This window comes from Chelon labrosus, assembly GCF_963514085.1.
Source record: "Chelon labrosus genome assembly, chromosome: 7".
NCBI classification, from domain to species: domain Eukaryota; kingdom Metazoa; phylum Chordata; class Actinopteri; order Mugiliformes; family Mugilidae; genus Chelon; species Chelon labrosus.
Genome location: NC_140343.1, coordinates 22886030 through 22907492, shown reverse-complemented (window position 1 = coordinate 22907492; position 21463 = coordinate 22886030). Strand labels below are relative to the sequence as shown.

The 21463-nt window shown below is 40.2% G+C and overlaps 1 protein-coding gene across 9 annotated transcripts; it reads right to left on the bottom strand.

Annotated features, from left to right (window-relative positions):
• Positions 1-1507: 1507 nt before the first annotated feature.
• brdt (bromodomain, testis-specific) lies at positions 1508-21212 on the bottom strand. Of its 9 annotated transcripts, none has more exons than XM_084547755.1 (21): positions 21196-21212; positions 18578-18623; positions 17854-18123; positions 16977-17114; positions 16605-16740; positions 10786-10913; positions 9957-10307; positions 9376-9504; positions 8658-8858; positions 8376-8557; positions 7991-8280; positions 7736-7846; positions 7517-7657; positions 6371-6426; positions 6098-6275; positions 4788-4858; positions 3626-3689; positions 3428-3534; positions 2790-2983; positions 2453-2666; positions 1508-2356 (listed from the first exon to the last, which is right to left on the bottom strand). In XM_084547755.1, the coding sequence occupies exons 3-21, from the start codon at positions 18043-18045 to the stop codon at positions 2291-2293; spliced, it is 2949 nt and encodes a 982-aa protein (XP_084403881.1). In that variant the 5' UTR covers positions 18046-18123; positions 18578-18623; positions 21196-21212; the 3' UTR covers positions 1508-2290. The 9 variants fall into 9 exon arrangements, with proteins under 9 accessions (XP_084403881.1, XP_084403882.1, XP_084403883.1 ...); XM_084547756.1 differs by having other exon boundaries at positions 10786-10907; XM_084547757.1 differs by having other exon boundaries at positions 8658-8855; positions 10786-10907.
• Positions 21213-21463: the final 251 nt, after the last annotated feature.

Below are 21463 nucleotides of genomic sequence, written 5' to 3'. Positions count from 1 at the left end.
AGAGCAGGTCAATTATTCTGTTAGGAAACACAGCTGGAGACAACACAAGCAGCCAGATAACAAACTTTAGGTTAGATGAATCCCCCACGCGAATGGGCATAACATTACAACCACCTTCCTAATATTGTGTAGGTCTCCCTTGTGCCTCCAAAACAGTTGTGGACATAGGCCTTCTGAGGGTGTCCTGCGGTGTCTGGCGAGTGGCGACAAGGTGTTGTTAGTGTGGGCCTTTGGGTCCTATGGGTTGAGGGGAGGGGCCTCTGTGGATCAGGTTTGTTCCATTGCATCCCACAGATACTTGATCAGTTTGGGATCTAGTGAATTTGGAGGCCAGGTCAACACCTTGTGCAGTTTTCCATGTTTTTTGAGTTGTTCCTATACTGTTTTTGTGTGTGTGCCTGTGTCAGGCTGCATCCTGCTGGGGATGGCTGCTGCCATCAAGGAGTGTCATTGCTATCGGGTGGGGGTGCCTGGTCTGGTCTAGGTGGGTGCTACATGTCTAAGTAATATCCACACGAATGCCAGGTCCAAAAGTTTCCCAGCAGAACCCTGAATTCTAACAAGATGATCAATGTTATTCTCTTCTCCTGTCAGTGCATTTAATATTGTGGCTGATCGGTGTAACTTTTTAAGACAGTTATACTCCAAAGCAATGGATTACAGTATATGGAGTCAAGACAATGACAAAGCGTATGACATTACAACAGAAATAAGAAATAATACTGCTGCTTAAAAATATAACTAGACTGTTTGTTGGTTATGTTAGTGAAATGTTAAAAATAAACAGATAATTTAAAAAAACTAACTAGCCAAAAAAAACAAAACAAACAAACATATACTTACATTCAATAAGTCATAAAAAGGTTTTGTTAACAGCTGGTCGATCCTATTCCTTCCACAGACCTGGCATTTTCTCACCTGTCTCATGTCCTCAAATTTGACCGTGGATGACAACCTTGCATCATGGCGTCTACTGGGCTGTGGGATATCTAGTACTAAATGTCCGGTATGCTCCCTCCTGGGAATTCCACCCCTTCACTCTTGATAATTTGCCCTTCTCTTCACCACCATGCAGTCTTATCTAGTTACTGCGTATTGAGCCTGAATGACATCCCAGTGTCCTTGGTCTAGATCCTGGTGAAGTGGATCATGGAGTCGACGTGTTGTTCACCCCTGGTTTACAGCCTGAGGTCGTCCATGGATGGGGCTGATGGTCACTCCACTTCTGACTTTGTCCTTGATGAAGGTCATCAGTGCATTATTATTCTTGTAAAATGATAACAAGGATTTTCTATTCCACATGGGCCCAAAAGTTAGAATAACAAAGGTTTTGAGCCTGGCCAACCACCTAGAAGTTAGCAGAGAGTGAGGGAACTCCATGTGTCTGATTGCACTGCAGTTTTAACTGATGTAAGGATAAAGATGCAGATTATTTAGTGAAAATTACCTTTGTTTATTTATTGGAGTAAAAAAAAGAAAAAAAAAGAAAGGAATTCTTATTCATTTTAACATTTACAAACTGTAACATACAGAATATGCTGATAATGCCCAAATTCAACTTTGGAACAGCCACAACTGTATGAACAACAAAGTGCAGTGCAAGTACAGATAACACATTGTACAATGTCTTCAGGTAGTAACGCAAATAAGGAACTGAGATTAAGTCAATCCTGCCCTGGAAACCTTGGAGAGAACCTATGCATCTCTGATCAAAATATACGTTTCTGTTATGGAAAAAGTTTTTCTAAAGAAAATAGGATTCAGGCATTTAATACATACAAACCTGTGTTTTGTGCACATTTGGTGTATTTTAAGAGTCAGGATTAACTGAAACATGGTGGTAAAGACAACTCAACAACACTGCACATTCAAGTAAACAACACAATGTGGCATTGTAACTACAGTGGATGGATGCATTAATTAGCTTGTCATACGTTAACTTTTAACCGTAGGACAACTCATTGAAATGTGAAGACTACCAAAAAAAAAAAAAAAAACATGCAGGAAATATTAGATTCAAGTTTGCTTTTTATGACAGTGCTTCACCCCAAATCATGCCAAATTCAAGAGTGCATTAGTGCAAACATTTATCAAATGCTAATTAAGGGCCGTAGCCCAATTTAAATGTACAGGTTTGCTTATCCCCACAATTAAACACTGATTTTATTCTTACTCTCAAGAACATACATAAGGCTGCCTTCTGTGCCAACAGCAGGAAAGGACCAACAGCTCCGGTTATTCATCAAGACGTCAATCAGAATTCACTTTTCAGGTAAATCTCAGCTGACTTTTAGTCCAGGTTCAGCTCAAATGTAGTCATGATGTCCCGCTGCATAGTCATGTCAATACCAGACATCTATATGAAGAGAAATAACCCACAACTAATTGTTGAAAATCCCATTACAGTTACAGTATAACAACGTCTCACTAAAACACAGACAAAAGTACTTACAGCTTCTCGCCTGCGACGTTCCTGCTCCTTTTTACGGGCCATCTCTCTTTGCCCATCCACAACGGACTGTGTGGTTAAAGGCTGCGTATCCTTGGGAGACTGTTCAAAATGTTCGGAAGCATCCAAGGGAGCCTCTGTGCAAATGTTCTCTGGCAAATCAGGATCGTCTTTAACAGGCTTCAGGTTTTGCTCTCTTTTACATGGGCCTGGGAGACTAGAAGGACAATAGTACTTAGAGATAGCTCTCTAAATAAACTATTATTCACAGGCAATCATGCTGAACAACGTAGCTTTGACATACAAACAGCAATTGCATATACGGTTTCTGTGTGAACACCTGCTCTTTTCAGGAGCCTTTTCCTCCTTGTTTTCGTTCACTGGTTTCTTCTTCAGAGCTTTGTCACGCTCTTCCTTTTCTATGGCAGCCTTACGAAACTGCTCAAAGCTCTCTTTGGAGGACTTGATTGCACATGGTATGACTGACTGTCTCACTAGTCTCGCCCAAGACTCAGCATTTTTCAGCACAATGTCCTAGAGAAAACAAATCACAAAGTTTAACTGCAATCCAGGTATATCGAATTACATTGACTGGAAACACTTCTGAGCTGATGGACTCTAATTTGGCCTTGAAATGAACTCGGTGACTTTTGCACCTCACTGATATGTAATATTGACTCACTTTCCTCAACAAATAAATACAAATGCACGATATTTTTGTTTCATTTGTTGAACTGGGTTCTCTTTGTCTACTTTGAGGACTTGTGTGAAAATCTGCTGATGCTTTGAGTCATTTTCATGCAGTAATGAAGAAAATTCTGTGGACCAAAACTGATGTCACTTTAGTCCTCAGTTTAAAATAATTCCTTCTAGATTAAATCCATTGTGTGCATCTTGATTTCTTGAATGATTTTTAAACAATCTAGATAAAAGATCATCACTCTCCTAAAATAGTAAACTCAGTTAAGTAACTCTGACCTTTTTGGGCAGTTGGGTTTTTTCCTCTTCAGTAGATTTACTCTCAGTATTCGTGGAAGACAGATCAGTCACTTGACTGTCAGGAACATCCTGAAGGTATTTGAAATCTGGCAATGTCACATTAAAAAGAGACAATCTGTAAAGGTATTAGTGCATTAAAAATGGTGAAGTCAAAGTTAGAGTTCTCAAGGTACTTACTGGACCCCGTCACATCTTTGGATGGCAGCGGGCTGTCTCTAAGAGGGGACAGCACTGCACCCTGCTGAAAGGTAAATCTTAAGTTTATTAGATAGATAGATACAAAACTTTATTGATCCCTTTGGGAGGTTCCCGCAGGGAAATTGACATCTCCATCGCATACACCACTGTCAGACATACATGTACACGAATTATAAACCCAAATACCAAACACCCAGAAAAGAATAATAATAATAATAATAAATATTGTGACTGTACTGTACATACACGGTTGTTGCATAAATAGAAAAATACCAGATGCATATTGTTACACTTTACTATTGCACTCATGTTGTTGCAGGTTAGTTAAAAAAGTCATTCAGTCCCGGGTGACAGGTGTGAAGGCATCATGTATCATAGTCCAAACAGAAGAACTATTCATACGATTAAGAAACAACTACATATAAAATATCAATGACATAAAATTGTGGCAGCAATGTGGCACATGGAATTACCACTCATATACCTGCCAACATTTACAGTTTGATTTTTTTTGTTTGGGCTGGAGGGCTAGGATGTCTCCATTTTTTCCCACTACACACTATATTGAAATCAAGACTTAGCAAAAGGCATGGAAACTATCCAGGTGACTAGCAGAAACTACAACTGCAACTGCTGAGGGATGAGGAAAAAGATACTGCCAGCCTTTCATATATAACTACTACAGTTCTATCAGTAGATAAATCAGTTCCTGGACTTGGCCTCTGGCAAATCAGTTGTCTTATTTTTGGCACATCTTCTGGGCAAGTAAATGCAACTTGGCCCTTAAGTGTCATATAATAGAGTATGTACTTCACATCTAACAAAATGTGCTGACTGTAGGTTAATCACACTCCTAAATTATTCTGTGGATGAGGATTAAGGCATTCATTAAACACACTGTAAAAACTTCACAGAGCCAATAGCTCGCAATGAGAGTCACAAGTGCATAGTGGTGGTTCGAGAAGCATCTTTAGGACTGATGGGTCCTAGGTTTGTCCATGGCTAAGGTGCCTTGAGCAAGTCTCTAACCCTCAACTTGCTCAAGTGGCAACCCTCTGCTCTGAGTGCACACACTACTGTGCGAAGCAAAGGATGGGTCAAATACAGAGAGAATTTCCCCATGAGGGATCATTTTAAATACCTCAAATCTGGCAACAGTCCAGTCCAGCCCACCTTCAGGAGATGCCATGGGAGATAAAAGCGCAGACAAATCTGTTAAATAAAAAGGAACTGATCTTTAATACATGACCACAACATTATAAGAAGCAAGGTGCTACTGTGAAAGGGTAAACAGGTGGTAGTAAGGCAAGAACATTGCTTTTTTTCACCTTAGAGATTTACAAAGCCATACACTTTTTGGCTCTCAATCACCTATATCACATACACCAATAGAGCTACCAAGCAAGGAGAGCAGGGAGTGACTCAAACCAAGGCTTACTGACCAGGGCTCAATATTAGTACTTGGAGCATAGGCAAGTAAACTCTGTGTTTAGGCAAATGGAAGGCCTAGCAGTTGTATGATCCATTGTCCCGTTTGCCTTCTGCTAGCCATTAATGTTATCCTGTGGTGAGACTGTCGAACAATCAGAGGGCATGTTTCTGACTATGTGGCAAATCTGATCTCAAATGCCTCCAAACAACTAAAACTGGCAAAGTTTCAAGCAAAACAGGCAATAAAACGAAACGCAAATTAAGACAATGAAAAACAGACATTCCTACAGAGCTAGTCTGAAAAGTTTGCCATAAATAGGAGAAGATGCATGCTGAAATAATTCAGTAGCAATGAAAATATTAGGTATTGCCAGTTGAATGACAAGTGCTGACATGAGATCATATTAACATTATGGAGTTAGCATTAGGTTGCAAAACTGTTTAGAATTTCTAAGAAGCTCTAGATGAGATTGTAGATGTTTCAACTTATCTACCAGCTTTTGTGGGTAACTGCCAATCTGGTTTTAACAAAACAAGGTAGCTAATGTAAAAAAATAAATACATAAATAAAATAAATACCTAGCCTGGAAGCCAGATCAACTTCCATGCCCACAATTTCTTTATGGTGGGGCGCTCTGTTGATAACTGATTATGCGCCAACAAAGATCTGCCAGGCCAATTAAATTGTTTGGGCAGGCTTTATGCAGCAGACAGAGGAGTAACAGCAATGTAGTCATACACATCGAGTCTGGCTACACCAGGCTAGCTGGTGCCTACAGCAGTATTCTTTACAATGTCTGGAAATTAGCTGCGAAGTTTACAAATGTCAAATTACCATTTCAGACCTAGTTTGGTTGTCGGGCAAGTAAAACATCAGTCACTTGCCATTTAAAAATAATGTCAAGCCCTGCTGACTTCTGTTTCTACCTCCTGTAAATTACTGAGTGAAATTAACATGCATTTTTGGACAAATCTTTATTCTTATCTGATGGACAAACAGGATACAGACATAAACATTACCTGGAGGTGATAAAGTCCTCTCATCACAAGTCTGGTCTCCATTACGGTGTGTTGGGTAGCCTTTACTTTCTGTTACCAAGGACTGCTGCCCAGGAGGAACAGGCTGACAATTATTGACTAAGGCTTTTGTCACATCTTTTCTCACTGATGTCTTCTTACTACTGGAAGTGCGAGTCACCTTTGAACCAAGCAAAAATGACATTCTAATTTTTCACTGTAACCAACTAGCTTACAATATCATGATGGCAGTAATTAAACTGGGAATGTACTGACCTTTTGGCAAAACCTCCGAGAAGAGTCTTTAGACTTCTGCCGCTTTGCTTTTCGCTCTGCAAAACAAGCACATTAACATAATAACTCAAAGTCATGTAGGGGGGTATGTGACAGAATAGTCCTGTGTATTGCAGCATCACCTGAAAATGACCATCATAAAATTTGACATTGAGATACAAGTCCCAATAAAGCAATGTGAGAATTTCCTCTTTTCCAGTAAAATATACACCAATTAATAATTCAATTTCGAAAGTAACTGTGTTCAAACATCACAACACTTTGGAGGAGAGGTACATCCTTGGTTTTATGTAATCACATAAAAATCATATAAAAGTGTCCCTAAAGATTTTACAATTTCTTTCTTTCTCATGAGTTCCTATCTGCTGTGAGAAGACAGCAGTTTATGTGAGTGTACAGGGAAAATAAACTTGAGTCTCCGAAGAACAGAATAGGCAAGTCTGTTCTTTGGCTTAAGTGGTTTTCTTCTTCTTCTTGGTCATTAATGCCTGATTCTTACCCTATCCTCTGAACAGTTGATGTTTAGAGATCTAGTGAGCAATGATGTGGACTTTACTCATAATTGTGGATCCTGCGACGGTCCTCGTGAGGGCCTTTTGCAATGTTTTGCAACACCAAATAGGCACAACTCAGCAGATGGGTTCAAAAGCATTAAGAAGGCTATTTCTTTCTCATGATGGCAGATGAAAGCTGGCATTGGACCACACCAAACCACACAGTATGTCCATTAATGATGATGAATGAGGGCAGAAAAACTTCCCTCCAGCTGAAGGGTGCAAGGAAACTGCTTTTCGGACTGATATTAATTCAATCTATGATTTTGCCTTTAACTTTACATCTGTGCCACCAATATTGTGCAGTATGCTGGCCCCCTGCCACAAAAGTAGTCACAGTAGTCTCAGATGTTATTGGTACATATGCGTGCACCTCATCCTTGTAGAGAGCTAATAAAAAGTGTGTGTGAAATAAAAACAAAGCGCGCCTCGTGTATGCGTAAGAATATGAAAGTGATTTAATATTTCATGTGCAACCGAGAAAACCAGGACTGCAGTTCAGTAGAGAGGCACCCAAGAGGGAAAAGGGAAGAGTCAAACAAAGGTGAGGGGGTAGCTGAGGAGAGCAGCTAACCTGATTCAGAGTCACTGTTATCAGAAGTGCTAGAATTGCTACTACTGCCGCTGCTGCTGCTGCAAGTGCTGGATGATGAGCTGATGCTGCTATCGCTGAGGCGTGAAGGGCAGCTGAAGTCAGGAGAGGCCATGACTTTACCTGCCAATAAAAAGAAGAAAGTGGATTTTTTTTACACTCCTTCGTTGCATGTGGAAGCGTAATTATGACTCTTCTTACCTAGTGGCTTATTTTTCTTAATTAATAGCGGTACTTTGCTGACAACCTCAGATTTTGCACCATCCAGTTTCCCAGTCTGCATTCCCCCTGTAGTTCTCATCAGTTTTTTCTCTGAGGCACAGAAGAAATAATCACCGTGGCTTCTCATTGTGAAAAGAAGCTTTAATTTTAGCTGAATCTAATTTTTTTTAAAAGCCGCCTTTGCTGAGTAGAGCTGAGTAAAGGTTTAGCAAAGCAGGACTGAGATGCACTTACTGTTTACATTCTTGTCGCATTTCCTCAGACACGCTGCAACGAACCTCTGAAGGGTTCTCAGTGTGGAAGTCTTGAGCATTTCAAAGTCAACTTCAATCACGTCTAGATTAGAATCCCGCAGACAAGACTCCCTGGCTTGAATGATGTTGACCAATTTTCCCAGTTTGTCACCAGGCAGCATGTCGATGTCCGATTTCAACTGCTTCATCTCCTGGTAAGTCATTGGTGTGAATAGGACCTCATCCTCACAATTTATGGGTGCTCCATTGTTGTCAGGTCTGCTGCCATGCCTACACATGTATACCAAACATGTAAAATTACACTGAGCATGTACTGTAGCACACAATGTTTAAGCTTTATTAAACAATAAATGGGGCTCACTTACAAAGAAGAGCTCTTGCTGTTTGTGTTTTTTTCTTCAACAGACGTGTGTTTTGAGGATTTGTTCTTAAGTTGAGCAATACGTTTTTCTTTTAATCTTTTCTCCTTTTTCAGCTTCTCCTTCTTCTTTGGTTTCATCAAAGGCTCTTGGGTAAGTTTCTTCAGCTGATCACTGACAGCTTTCAGCTGAAAAGCCAGCCATTAATAAGAAAGGTAAGTCAGGTTCACGAAGCTAGATAAGTTCCCAAAAACCAGTGGCACTGTTACTGTCATGTATGACACCAACCCGCTCCTCTAGAATGGCCAGCTGTGAGGCCACTTCTTCTGATGAACTCTCCTCCTCTGAGGAGCTCTCACTTTCAGAACTTGTGGAGGTTGACAGACTCCCAAATCGCTTTCCCTTTCCCTTGTCCATTTGATGGGGATACATGGAACAACCTTCAGGTTCTTGGGGAACCTTCAGATAACGGGCCTCAAAAACATCCTGCTGAGACAGACAAACATGTAAGCATTATATATAAAATTGAGTATAAGCAGTGAAGTGCCCAATTTCACAGGCACGTTAATCGGGTGGCAACCCTCCTGATGTTTACTGAAGAAGACTGTAGTTCAGTTGAATAATATAAATATTATTATAAAAAATACCAAATTTACTGTCAAGCAGAAGCGGAGTGTATTTATCTATGGTCAAGGAATGAAAAAATAAATAAGTTATTATAATAATAATAATAATACAAAATTACCATTTAAAGATCTTGGATCTTTAAATGTATAAAGAACAAGGTTCTGGATATGGTTTCACACTGTAGCAAGGATAAGTGGTTGTTCGTGATGTGCCCGGAAATGAGCCAGCTAGTGAGAAAACATGAAAGCAAACAACGTTGGTTTCAAATTCTACCTCAAAGAATTCTATGTTTGTTTTTTAGGATATGTGCACACAAGAATATCTATACTGTAGCTTCAAGTACTGCCTTGCTGATTTAACAGGATAATTAAAACTATACCTGAAGTTGTCTTGCCATGTAGACCACGTCATGGGAAGGTGGATTGTATTTGTAACAGTTGGAAAACATCAGACGGACATCAGCGGCAAATTCTTTGGCACTCCCATACTCTCGTTGATCCATTTTTTTCTGAGGGAGTAACACTTTGTTTCAGGAAAATTTGTGTTTATATTGAAAATAATACACTCACTGGTTGTCTCATCAGGTATACCTGTTCAACTGCTGGTTAATACGAATACCTAGTCAGCCAATCACGTGGCAGCAACTACATTTAGGCATGTACACATGGTCAAGACGATCTGATGATTGTCAAACCGAGCATCAGAACAGGGAGGAAATGGACGTGATATAAGCAACAAATTCCAGACAGACTGGTCTGAGTATTTCAGAACCCGCTGGAGGGGGATTTGTATCATGGATGTGCAGCCGAAAGATGTATAAAACTATTCTAAGGAATGTTTCCAGCAATAAGAGCATTTCACAAAGAATTTATGCAGTTCTAAAAACTAAAGTGGGACAACCTGGTCCTGGCAACGTATACTTAATGTGGCCAATAAGTACATATGTAGTAGTAGTTTTACCTTAATGGTGCTCAGGTCCATAGGCTGCTTGATGATGTCATGGTAGTCATGCAAGCCCAAAGCCATTGCATCAACTGGTGTATAGAAGGGCCACGCATATGCGTAGTGCCTCTTTGAGAACATCTCCTTCAAGATATCGTTGCAGCAACTGAGCTGCTCAGACAGTCTGGCTTTCTTGCACTCTATACCAGGTAAGTCTTTCTTGGGAGGTTTGATGGGCCTTCCACTGCCTCTCCGGGAGAGCACTGTACTAGGTGCTGAATGATCCTCAACAGGGGACATCTCATGGCTGGTGATTGCTGAGGTGGTCAGGGTTGCAAGGTATGCTTTTCTCTTAACAGCCTTTTTAATCTGAAAATTTAGAAAGCAGTGAAACAAAGAATTAACCGATTGTTTTTCTTTCTGACATTTAAGAGCTAGGTTTCAGGCACAAACACAGGCTACAGAACAGGTAATGCAATCTGGCAATATCAGCTGTCTGAAATGCTGTGAATGATTAAATTTTGTTATGCACACTTTCACAAATTCCATGCAATTGAGAAAGTCTATCAACCATGACAAAGCATTTTTGTACCATGATATGAAGCCATTGTTTGATGTCAGAGGGCAAGAGATTGAGTTATAGTAAAATAATGATTTGACCATTTTATTAAAAAAATCATTCATGGCCAAACAAAATAAAACTAGATTTTACAGTCATAGTATTTTCTTACAGAAATAATGAGCAAAGCAACAATCAAGTAACAATGAAAACTTCTTTCATGTGTATATACATTTGAATAAAGTATGTATAAAATACAAGTTGCTTGCAAACCATTTAAATGCTTACTGTGGCATCAGTTTGTGCAGAGAGCTGGATGGATGGCTTGAACTGAGGCACATCAGGAGGAATGACGGTCACTGTCTGCTGGACAACCACTTCTGACATAAGAGGTTGATGCTTTATTGCACCTGCAACTCAACATTTAAAGGGAATATACTTTTCAATAAATAAATCAATGCAATTACTATTTAAAAAAACAAAACTGGAGCTTTTTTGTTCGAAAATTCGAGCAATGTTTTCACTTGTCATTTTTATACTATTTAGCACTAAAGGTCAGGATAAAAACATTTTCAAAAAATATAGTGCATCCGGACAGTATTCACAGAGCCCTCAAAATTCTACACACAACACCCTATGAACAATGTGAAAATTAGTTTTTGCGATTTTTGCAAATTTATTAAAAATAAAAAACTAAGAAATCACATGTACATAAGTATTCACGGCCTTTGCTCAATACTATGTCGATGTACCTTTTGCAGCAACTACAGCCTCAAGTCTTTTTGAATATGATGCCACAAGCTAGGCACACTTGTCTTTGGCCAGTTTTGCCCATTCCTCTTTACAGCACCTCTCAAGCTCCTTTAGGTTGGATGGGAAGCGTTAGTGCACAGCAATTTTCAGATCTCTCCAGTGATGTCCAATCAGATTCAAGTCTGGGCTCTGGCTGGGCAACTCAAGGACATTCACAGAGTTGTCCTGAAGCCACTCCTTTGATATGTTGGCTGTGTGCCCAGGGTCGTTGTGCTGCTGAAAGATGAACCGTCACCTTGGTATGAGGACAAGAGCAGGAGCAGGTTTTCATCCAGGATGTCTCTGTACATTGCTGCATTAATCTTTCCTCTTATCCTGACTAGTCTCCCAGTTCCAGCCGCTGAAAAACATCCTCACAGCATGATGCTGCCACTACCATGCTTCACTGTAGGGATGGTATTGGCCTGGTGATGAGTGGTGCCTGGTTTCCTCCTCTGGCATTCATGCCAAAGAGTTCAATCTTTGTCTCATCAGACCAGAGAATTTTGTTTCTCATGGTCTGAGAGTTCTTCAGGTGCCTTTTGGCAAACTCCAGGCAGGCTGCCATGTTCCTCTTCCTAAGAAGTGGCCTCCGTCTGCCCACTCTACCATACAGGCCTGATAGATGGATTGCTGCAGAGATGGTTGTCCTTCTGGAAGGTTCTCCTCTCTCCACAGAGGAATGCTGGAGCTCTGACAGAGTGGCCATCGGGTTCTTGGTCACCTCCCTGACTAGGGCCCTTCTCCTCTGATGGCCGGCCAGCTCTAGGAAGAGTCCTGGTGGTTCCGAACTTCTTCCATTTATGGATGATGGAGGCTGCGGTGCTCATTGGGACCTTTAAAGCAGCCCAAATCTATTTGTACCCTTCCCCAGATTTGACTCAAGACAATCCTGTCTCGGAGGTCTATAGACAATTCCTTTGACTTCAAGCTTGGTTTGTGCTCTGACATGCACTGTTAACTGTGGGACCTTACACAGACAGGTGTGTGCTTTTCCAAATCATGTCCAATCAACTAAATGTACCACAGATGGACTCCAATTAAGCTGTAGAAACATCTCAAGGATGATCAGTGGAAACAGGATGCACCTGAACTCAGTTTTGAGCTTCAAGGTACAGGCTGTAAATACTTAGATATACAGTTGAAACCAGATGTTTACATACACTGTGTTAAAAGACACAAACATTTTTTCCTCACTGTCTGAAGTTAAATCAGACTAAACCTCTGTTTTAGGTCAGTTAGGATTACTAAAATTATTTCAATTTGTTAAATGCCACAATAATGACAGAGAAATTTTCTTAGAGAATTTTTTATTACTTTCTTCAGTCAGAAGTTTACATACACAAAGATTACTATGTCTTTAAACAATATAGGAAAGCCCTCATGATGATGTCATGGCTTTGGAAGCTTCTGAGAGGTTAACAGACAACATTTGAGTTAATTGGAGGCACACCTGTGGATGTATTTTAAGGCTACACCTCAAACACACTGCTTCCTTATTTGACATCATGGGAAAATCAAAAGAAATCAGCCAAGATATCAAAAAGAGAATTGTGGAGCTCCACAAGTCTGGTTCATCCTTGGGTACCATTTCCAGATGCTTGAAGGTGCCACGTTCATCTGTACAAACAATTATACGCAAGTATAGACACTAGGGAATGTCCAGCCATCATACCGCTCAGGAAGGAGAGGGGTTCTGTGTCCCAGAGATGAACGTGTTTTGGTCCGAAACGTGTGAATCAACCCCAAAACAAAAACTAAAGACCTTGTCAAGATGATGGCTGAAGCTGGTAAGAGAGTGTCATTCTCCACAGTGAAACGAGTCCTGTACCGACATGGAATGAAAGGCCACTCAGTGAGGAAGAAGCCATTACTCCAAAAGCAACATAAAAAAGCCAGATTACAATTTGCAAATACACACAGGGACAAAGACCTTCATTTTTGGAGACATGTCCTGTGATCTGATGAAACTAAAGTGGAACTGTTTGGCCATAATGACCATCGTTACATTTGGAGGAAAAAGGGGGAAGCTTGTAAGCCTGAGAACACCATCCCTACTGTGAAGTATGGGGGTGGTAGCATCATGTTGTGGGGCTGTTTTGCCGCAGAAGGAATTGGTGCACTTCATAAAATAGGCGGCATCATGAGGAAAGAACATTATGTGGAAATATTGAAGCCACATCTCAAGACATCAGCCAGGAAGTTAAAGCTTGGGCGCAAATGGGTCTTCCAAATGGACAATGACCCTAAGCATACTGCCAAAGTAGTTACAAAGTGGCTTAAGGACAACAAAATCAATGTTTTGGAGTGGCCATCACAAAGCCCCAATCTCAATCCCATAGAAAATTTGTGGGCAGATCGGAAAAGGCGTGTGCGAGCGAGGTGGCCTACAACCCTGACTCAGTTACACAAGTTCTGTCAGGAGGAATGGACCAGAATTCCAGCAGAGTATTGCGAGAAGCTTGTGGAAGGATACCCAAAACATTTGACCCAAGTCATACAGTTTAAAGGCAATGCTACCAAATACTAAGGAAATGTATGTAAACTTCTGACTTTGAAGATAGTAATAAAAAATTCTCTAAGAAATTCTCTCTCTCATTATTGTGGCATTTAGAAAATAAAAATAATTTTGGTAATCCTAACTGACCTAAAACAGGAGAGGTTTAGTTTGATTTAACTTCAGAGAGTGAGGAAAAAAGGTTTATGTCTTTTAACACAGTGTAAACATCTGGTTTCAACTATAGCTAGATAGATAGATAGATACATAGATAGATAGACGACTTTATTAATCCCTTTGGAAGGCTGCCGCAGGGAAATAGACATCTCCATCACACACAGCACTGTTGGACATACATGTACAAAATATACAAAAATATAAACAAGAATACCCCAAGCACCCAACACCCAAATAAAGATTATATATATGTGTGTGTGTGTATGTAATGATTGTAGTGATTGTACATGGTTTTTATTATTGCACATTAAGATATTGCACGTTATGTTGGCCAATCAAACTGACTGCCCCCCCGACCTACAGTTCCTTTCTTTTTGGCCCTCCTTCCCCCCCAGTGTGTAGTTGAACAGTTTGATGGCACGGGGGCAAAGGAGTTCTTCAGTCCGTTAGCCCTGCACTTTGGAAGGAGCAGACTCTCGCTGAACATGCTTCTCTGGCTGCTGATGGCAGTGTCCAGAGGGTTGCTGCCATTGTCCAGGATACCCTGACGTTTGCACAGTGTTCTCCTCTCTGCTACTGTCGCCAGAGGGTCCAGCATCATGCCAACCACCGAGCCTTATCAGCTTCTCCGACCTGGAGAAGTCTGCCTTTGAAATGTTGCCGTCCCAGCACACCACAGCATAGGACAGAACGCTAGTGACCACAGACTAATAAAAAAAATCCCCAGGAGCATCCTGCAGATGTTAAAGGATCTTAGCCTCCTCAGAAAGTACATCCTGCTTTGGGCCTTCTTGTACAGCTGCCCTGTATTGCTCGTCTAGTCCAGCTTGTTGTCTCGCCACAGCCCAAGATATTTATAGGTCTTCACGACCTCCACCTCCTCCGCTCCTAACCGAACTGGTCTAGGGCTGGGTCTGTCCCTCAGTCAATGACCAGTTCCTTAGCCTTTGAGCTGCAGGTTGTTCGTGTGGCACCAGACAACAAAATTCTTCACTAGGCTCCTGTACCCCTCCTCTTCATCGTCTCTGATACACCCCATGATGGCTGTGTCATCTGCAAACTTCTGGATGTGACACGTTTCAGAGTTGTAGCAGAAGTCCGCTGAGTTTTTCCTGGAGTACAAGGGGCTGGATTGTGTTAAACGCACTCGAAAAGTCCAGGAAGGTAATCATGACAGTGCCGTTTCCCTTGTACAGATGCAAGTGGGCTCTGTGTAAGAGGTAGAGGATGGCATCCTCTACACCAGTGATTCCCAATCTGGGGTTGTGGGGAGTACGCTACGCTGAACTCAGCCTGATTACATTTTGAAACTGAAAAAACAGATAGAGGGTTGTTTTCTCATTTTCTGATTCTCCACCTAAATGAAAAATCAAAAGACTGTTTTTCCTGTGAGTCAATTATGTTAATAGCTAGATCAGGGGTGCCCATTACGTCGATTGCAATCGACCGGTAGATCGCAAAGGGAGTGCGGGAAGATCGCGAAGGTATTGCGGGTAGATCAAAATCAAACAGACAAACGTTCATCTTTATTTATTTTTACTTTATATTTGCAACATGCCCTCAGTTCAGCGGCACACATCCACAGCCACGCACAACTTCAACAACAACTGAAGACTACGTCTTTCTTAAAGAGACAGCGCTATTTTTCTAAAGGTGCAGTGCACCAATTTTTCGTGATTAAAAAATAAATTATGTCGTCAACAATTCTAATAACTTTCTGTCATTTGAGCTGTCAAGTCATCAATCTGAGGTAAACTAGGTCGCCCGGCTAACCGCCAAAAATGGATAAATGGCTAAAACGGATAGATTGCCCTTCCAGAGAGACCTCAACTGCTACCACCAGTCAGCCCACAAATGTAGAAATGTTTGGTAGATTTCTTTTTTCAAAAGTGAACTGCTGCTGCTCACTGAAAATGCTGGTAAATAAATCTATTTTGTGAGAAATAATTAACTTTAAAAGATTTTATTTGTATGTTATGCATGCTAAATCTGGGTGGTGGGGGTGGCAGCAGGCTCACAGACATTTCTTTTTCTAGCTGCTACAAGTGCGTGAGAGTAGGGCGTACATGGCTGGAGGTCAAATGTCAGAAGGTGAAAAGTTTGGGAACCACTGCTCTACACCAACCTCTGCCCGGGAGACAAACTGTATAGGGTCCTCAGCGTGCTGCACCTGAGGCCTGAGGAGGCCGAGGAATTGCCGCTCTAGAGTCTTCATCAGGTACATGTGAGTAGTTTTTCTTAGTTTTTTATTTTTAATAAATTTGCAAAATTCTCAAAAGGAATTTTTTTTTTTACATTGTCATTATGGGGTGTTGTGTGTAGAATTTTGGGGAAACAGATCCAAATGTCCATCCATTTTGGGATAAGGCTGTAACATACAGTAACAAAATGTGGAAAAAGTGAAGCACTGAGAATACTTTCCGGATTCACTGTAAATACTGCAGCAAACCATTATTGGCTCTTTGGTGTATGTTCTACACACAATGTTGTACGTTATGCCTTTTTGTGCTGATGGATGTAGTCCCTTTAAAGAGTTTTGCTCTTATCTGTGCTGACAGTAAGAAATAGTACGTGTAATAAAGAGTATATGGTTGCAATTTCCAAAATACAGAATATTTCCGCATCCTTAGAGGAAAAATACCTGTATTTGTCTTTCCCCCCTTCACTGGTTCCTTTGCAGTGATTGCTGTTACGAACTCTTCCTTGGGCATTTGGGCCAATTTCTGCAAAAAAAGCTTTTCCAGGGTCTGTGCCATAAAAACAATGTCATCTCCAGGCTGTGGAGAGAAAACAGACATACTGAAATAGAAGAATCCATTGCAATGTTTATTCTTTAGACAGTTTGATTTAACTGCAAAGACAGACCCCAAGATTGCACAAAAAATAAATAAATACATAAATCTACTGCGGATGAATGTGAACGTCTTATTTATATCTAACAACTTTTGAATTAGACAGAGGTTGTATGTATATGCTTGTGCGTTACACAGCACCACAAACAGCATGCCCTTACCCGATTGTACACATAGCAGTTGGTGAACATATTGTTGAAGTCTTGTATGCAGTCTTGGGCTTGCCAGTAGTATCTGTTTTGAAGGCGCATCTTTATAGTGCTAAGATCCATAGGATTTTTAATAATAGTGTAATAATCCTGAAATAGAACAAAGACACTGACATGAATATAAGACTTTCTTGCTCAGACTGCTCTACCGCAATCAATACAGCAAACGAGGTATGTTAAATGCACCAATTTTTAGGTTCAAGCTTTTAAAGCTACAGCACCTACAAGGTATGCCTGCAATCTACGGTCCCTTCTCTTCTTTCAGTGAGGGGAAAAAAAGCTAGCTCAAAAGTAATCTGAGTTTATACTGGCCTTCATTCATTTGCATGTTTAGACTGTGATCCTTTCTCTAAAGACTTAGAACTGGATCATAAGAAAGTTTTCTACAAGTCTTCCTAGATTCCATTTCACTCTTTCCCACCAGAGCTGTTAATTTCATAGACCCAAAGTTACGTTTGTACTTCTCGTTTCTTCTACATAGGCTTTCAATACTCCTAGTTTCAGTAAGTTACTATGTCTCCATCGCTACAGTTGCTTCTGGTCTGGGAAAAAAATCATTACTGATAATAAAACATCGCTACAGATTCACCAGCACTGTAATGTTGCTACAACCAATATATTTAAAGGTTGAGTATACTGCAGAACACAGAGAGACTTAGTTGGCATTGATCTGCTTCATCAGCACTGTGGAAACTCATTTGGAAAGGGCATGAATATAATTCCTAAAAGCCCTCTTCTATAGATTTTAATGCAAAAACCTCAAGGCAGCTCAACAGCAACATATTCCAGAGTCACACTCCAATGTTATAATTAAAATTTTACCACTTACTGGGAGACACAGAGCCACTGCATCAACCGGCTGGCGAAAAGGCCATGAATATTGATGCCTCCATAAAGCTTTGATCACCACCTTCTCCAGATACTGTAGCTGATTGGTTACACGTCCAGGCTTCTTGGGATTTATGACCTCTGGTGGAGGGGGATTTCGACTCACAGTGGGACAGACTTTCACATCAGACATTGTGTTGTCCGAAGGCCATGAAGTGGGAAACTGTCCAGAGTATGCTTTGCTGCAACTTAGAGCTCATCGCACGTTTTCCTGAGTGAGGAATGAAGAGTAATTTCCAGTGTTTAAGTACATCTTGAAAAAACTACGAGTTCAGAATATCAATGCTGGAACATATGATGCCTCTTAAATCTTACATACTTACACATACAAACAAGTATTGATATTAGGTGTCACTGCTTTAGAATTCATATTTCTGCCACAAAATGTTAACCTTAAATACAACAAACTGCAAATGTGAATGTTTTCTATGAAAAAAAAAAAATATAGGAAAAGAGCAAAACATCCAATGTATCTCTGCAGAATAGACCCCCAACAAATAACCCCAACCTTAATATCCTTAACAATTAAAAACAAAACAATGCATCCTTATCCCATTTATTTAACATATTTTCATTAGAAGCCATTTGGAAGGTTAAAGACCTGTTGGCATTTTCTGTTGGCACCCGCTTTATCATTTGAAAAAGATACATTAAATTTCACTTGCCATTTTAAAATAGTCCATTATTTTTCTTGATGCAAAACTATGTTGCCTGTAACAAACGGAAATCATTTATCAGCATGTTAAAAGATTGTGCTACCCTATTCCATTTTACAGTAAACATATTAACATGTACATAATCTGTTATACACTTGGACCCTGTAAGACTGGCCCAACACCTACTAGCAGTTTTATATTTTTAAACAAAGTAAAGGAAAAAAGGATGCCAGTAAGTACAGATGAAAAATATACGATTTCACTTCTCCTACATTTAATGCTGAGGGATTAGCTTTTGATTACAGTATGCTCAATACCATTTACCAGTATGTCATCTACAGGTAGAAGAACTGAAAGAACAGAGATTTGAGTCAAACGGGTATAAACTCCAAAGTTAGAAGGGGATGCTTAAAAGCCTCTTTCCAGATATCTAGGAGTAATACTGACACCTACTGCATCCCTCAGATATTGTACAAATGTATGTTTTAGCTCGACAACAGTGGATGATAATAGATCCACATTTTTATCCAAATTTGTGTGCGAAAGGATCAAGTACTAAAACAGTAGAAATGTCATCTCTTAAGCTACAGTACGCCCTCCCCTGACTAAAACATTGAAAAAAAAACAAAAAAAAACAGTGAAACTAAATAGTTTTCAAAACGCACTCTAATTATAATTTAAGGATCATCATCCAAATGATCATGTCAAAACAGTTGATAACAGTCAAAAACAGCTATAAAAGCAATAGATATCTTCATTCAAGTCCCATGCAGCCATCCCAACCCAAATAATTTACATTGCAAGTTCTTTTTATATTATTTGCGTTTTATTTTTCTCAAGAGACGACAAACGAAAACATTTTTTTTTCCTCCACACATAAACGGGTGCAATGAGGTCCAGCGCATCTTGCATTTGTCCTGTTCTTGGGTGCATGTAGGTGCAATGATCTGGTGAATTTCAGGGAACACAGGAGCCTAATCGCAGGAATTGTACACAACAGTCTCCTGTGTGTTGTATACTTCCTGAGTTAAAAAATAAGGGAGTCACGTGCTATTTGGCATCCACAATCACTCACTGAGCATTATTTTAACAAAGCATAGCAAATTTCCCCACTGTGGGATAAGGATTATCTTATTTTGAAAATATCACAGCGGACACATTTAGTCAATCAATGAAAAGGTGTTGGGGTATTAAGAGCCTGCTTTTCATACTTCTCTCTGTATACAGCCTATTAGACATGTAAATAGTTGGGGTAATAACAGCTGTGAAGAGCAGAAACTAAATGATAATGCAAATAATTGTAGGCATGTTGTAGGCCATCCAATGTTTAATTCCCACTTCTAGTTGACGAATACATAACGGTTTCAACCATATCTTCAACGCACTCACTATTCAGCCAACCTGACCAAATGTCATTATTTTACATACAAAGAAGAATGCAGCAAACTATTTGTAGAAAGGAATATTTTGGCAGACTCTAATGTAAAATGTCCATTAGTTGAGGTGCTCGGCAAAAGATCAAATAAAATCTTCAGGGATATTGTAGCAATATCAAATCAATGACTTCACATATGGGCATGCACAAGGCGGGGGGGGGGGGGGGCAAGCTAGCATCTTGTTATCCACGCCATAATTATCAAAGCTTCTGTGGCATCATTCTAAAGCCTAAGTAGATAACCATTCAATAGTACACATGCAATTAGGAACAATATAAAACCATCTAAATATGTTGATTGGCCATTAAAAGATTCAAACGCATGGTTTTACTCTTTCATATGTCATCTGAAATAGCATCTTGAAATTACTAGCTAGGATCAGGAACAGGCAAAAAATAATTAACGTTCTTTTAACCTGCATCGTGAACATTTAGCTAATAATTTAATGGTTCTAAAGGTTTGTGAGTCGGTCGTCGGTCATTATGAACTGTGTCCACATCACAGTGATATCCCATTTCTAACTACGAACGTTTGATATCTCATTTTAACGGCAAAGATGGCTGCATGCCGCATTGTTGACAGTCCTCAGTCCAACACGTGAAGCCTCCGTCACGCCCACCGGTTAGTTTATCAGCTAACGTTAGCCAACTTCTACGCCGACACGAGAAAATGCATTAGGAAAAAGGCGAAATGCGAGACGGTGAAAAAACAGATGTCAGTGCTTCGGTTATACAATTACGCTGCTTCAATGTCGCTCAATGAATTATATAAATGCCGCAATGGTAACCTAAACAACAGCATTAGCTTATGTAGCTTGGTAACTGTTGGAAGAAAAAAAAAAAAATAAAAAATACTAACGTTACCCAACTGGCTAAAGACTATCCTGTCACAATAGTTCTCCTTCCTTCCCTTCCACGTTTGGGACATTTTATCTGTCGAAATAAAGCAAATTCCTTTCCGCGAAAGTTTTAATTCCAGGCACATTATGCGCAAATCTAGCATTGCTAACGTAAACCATGCTAACGTCTAGCTAATGTTAGCTAAATTAGCTGTTCAGAAGTGGCTGCATTCAGTTATGGTCTCTTTGCCAGTTTGTTAGCGGTCAAAAATGTTTGATTTGTCAATAGAATCGCACCAACTACCTTAATACGAGTTTACGCTTGTCAAATGTTGCATTTGGGTAATCATTACCTTGCTAATATTACCTCCCATACACGGGCTCTTGCGTTCAACTCTTCAGTGGCAGACGTCTCTACGGCAACCACCTCAAATTTATACCCCTCTGCTCAAGGCTCCAGAACTGATTGGCCTAAACACTACCTACACGTACTGCAGTATGGGATCGAAACTAGTTCTTTAATATTAGAAAAATAGCCACCCGTCTCCTGCAAAGTTGTAGCTCACCGAATCTTTTTTTTTTTTAAAGCATTAGGTACAGGTTTGTGTTTCGCCGTTCGAA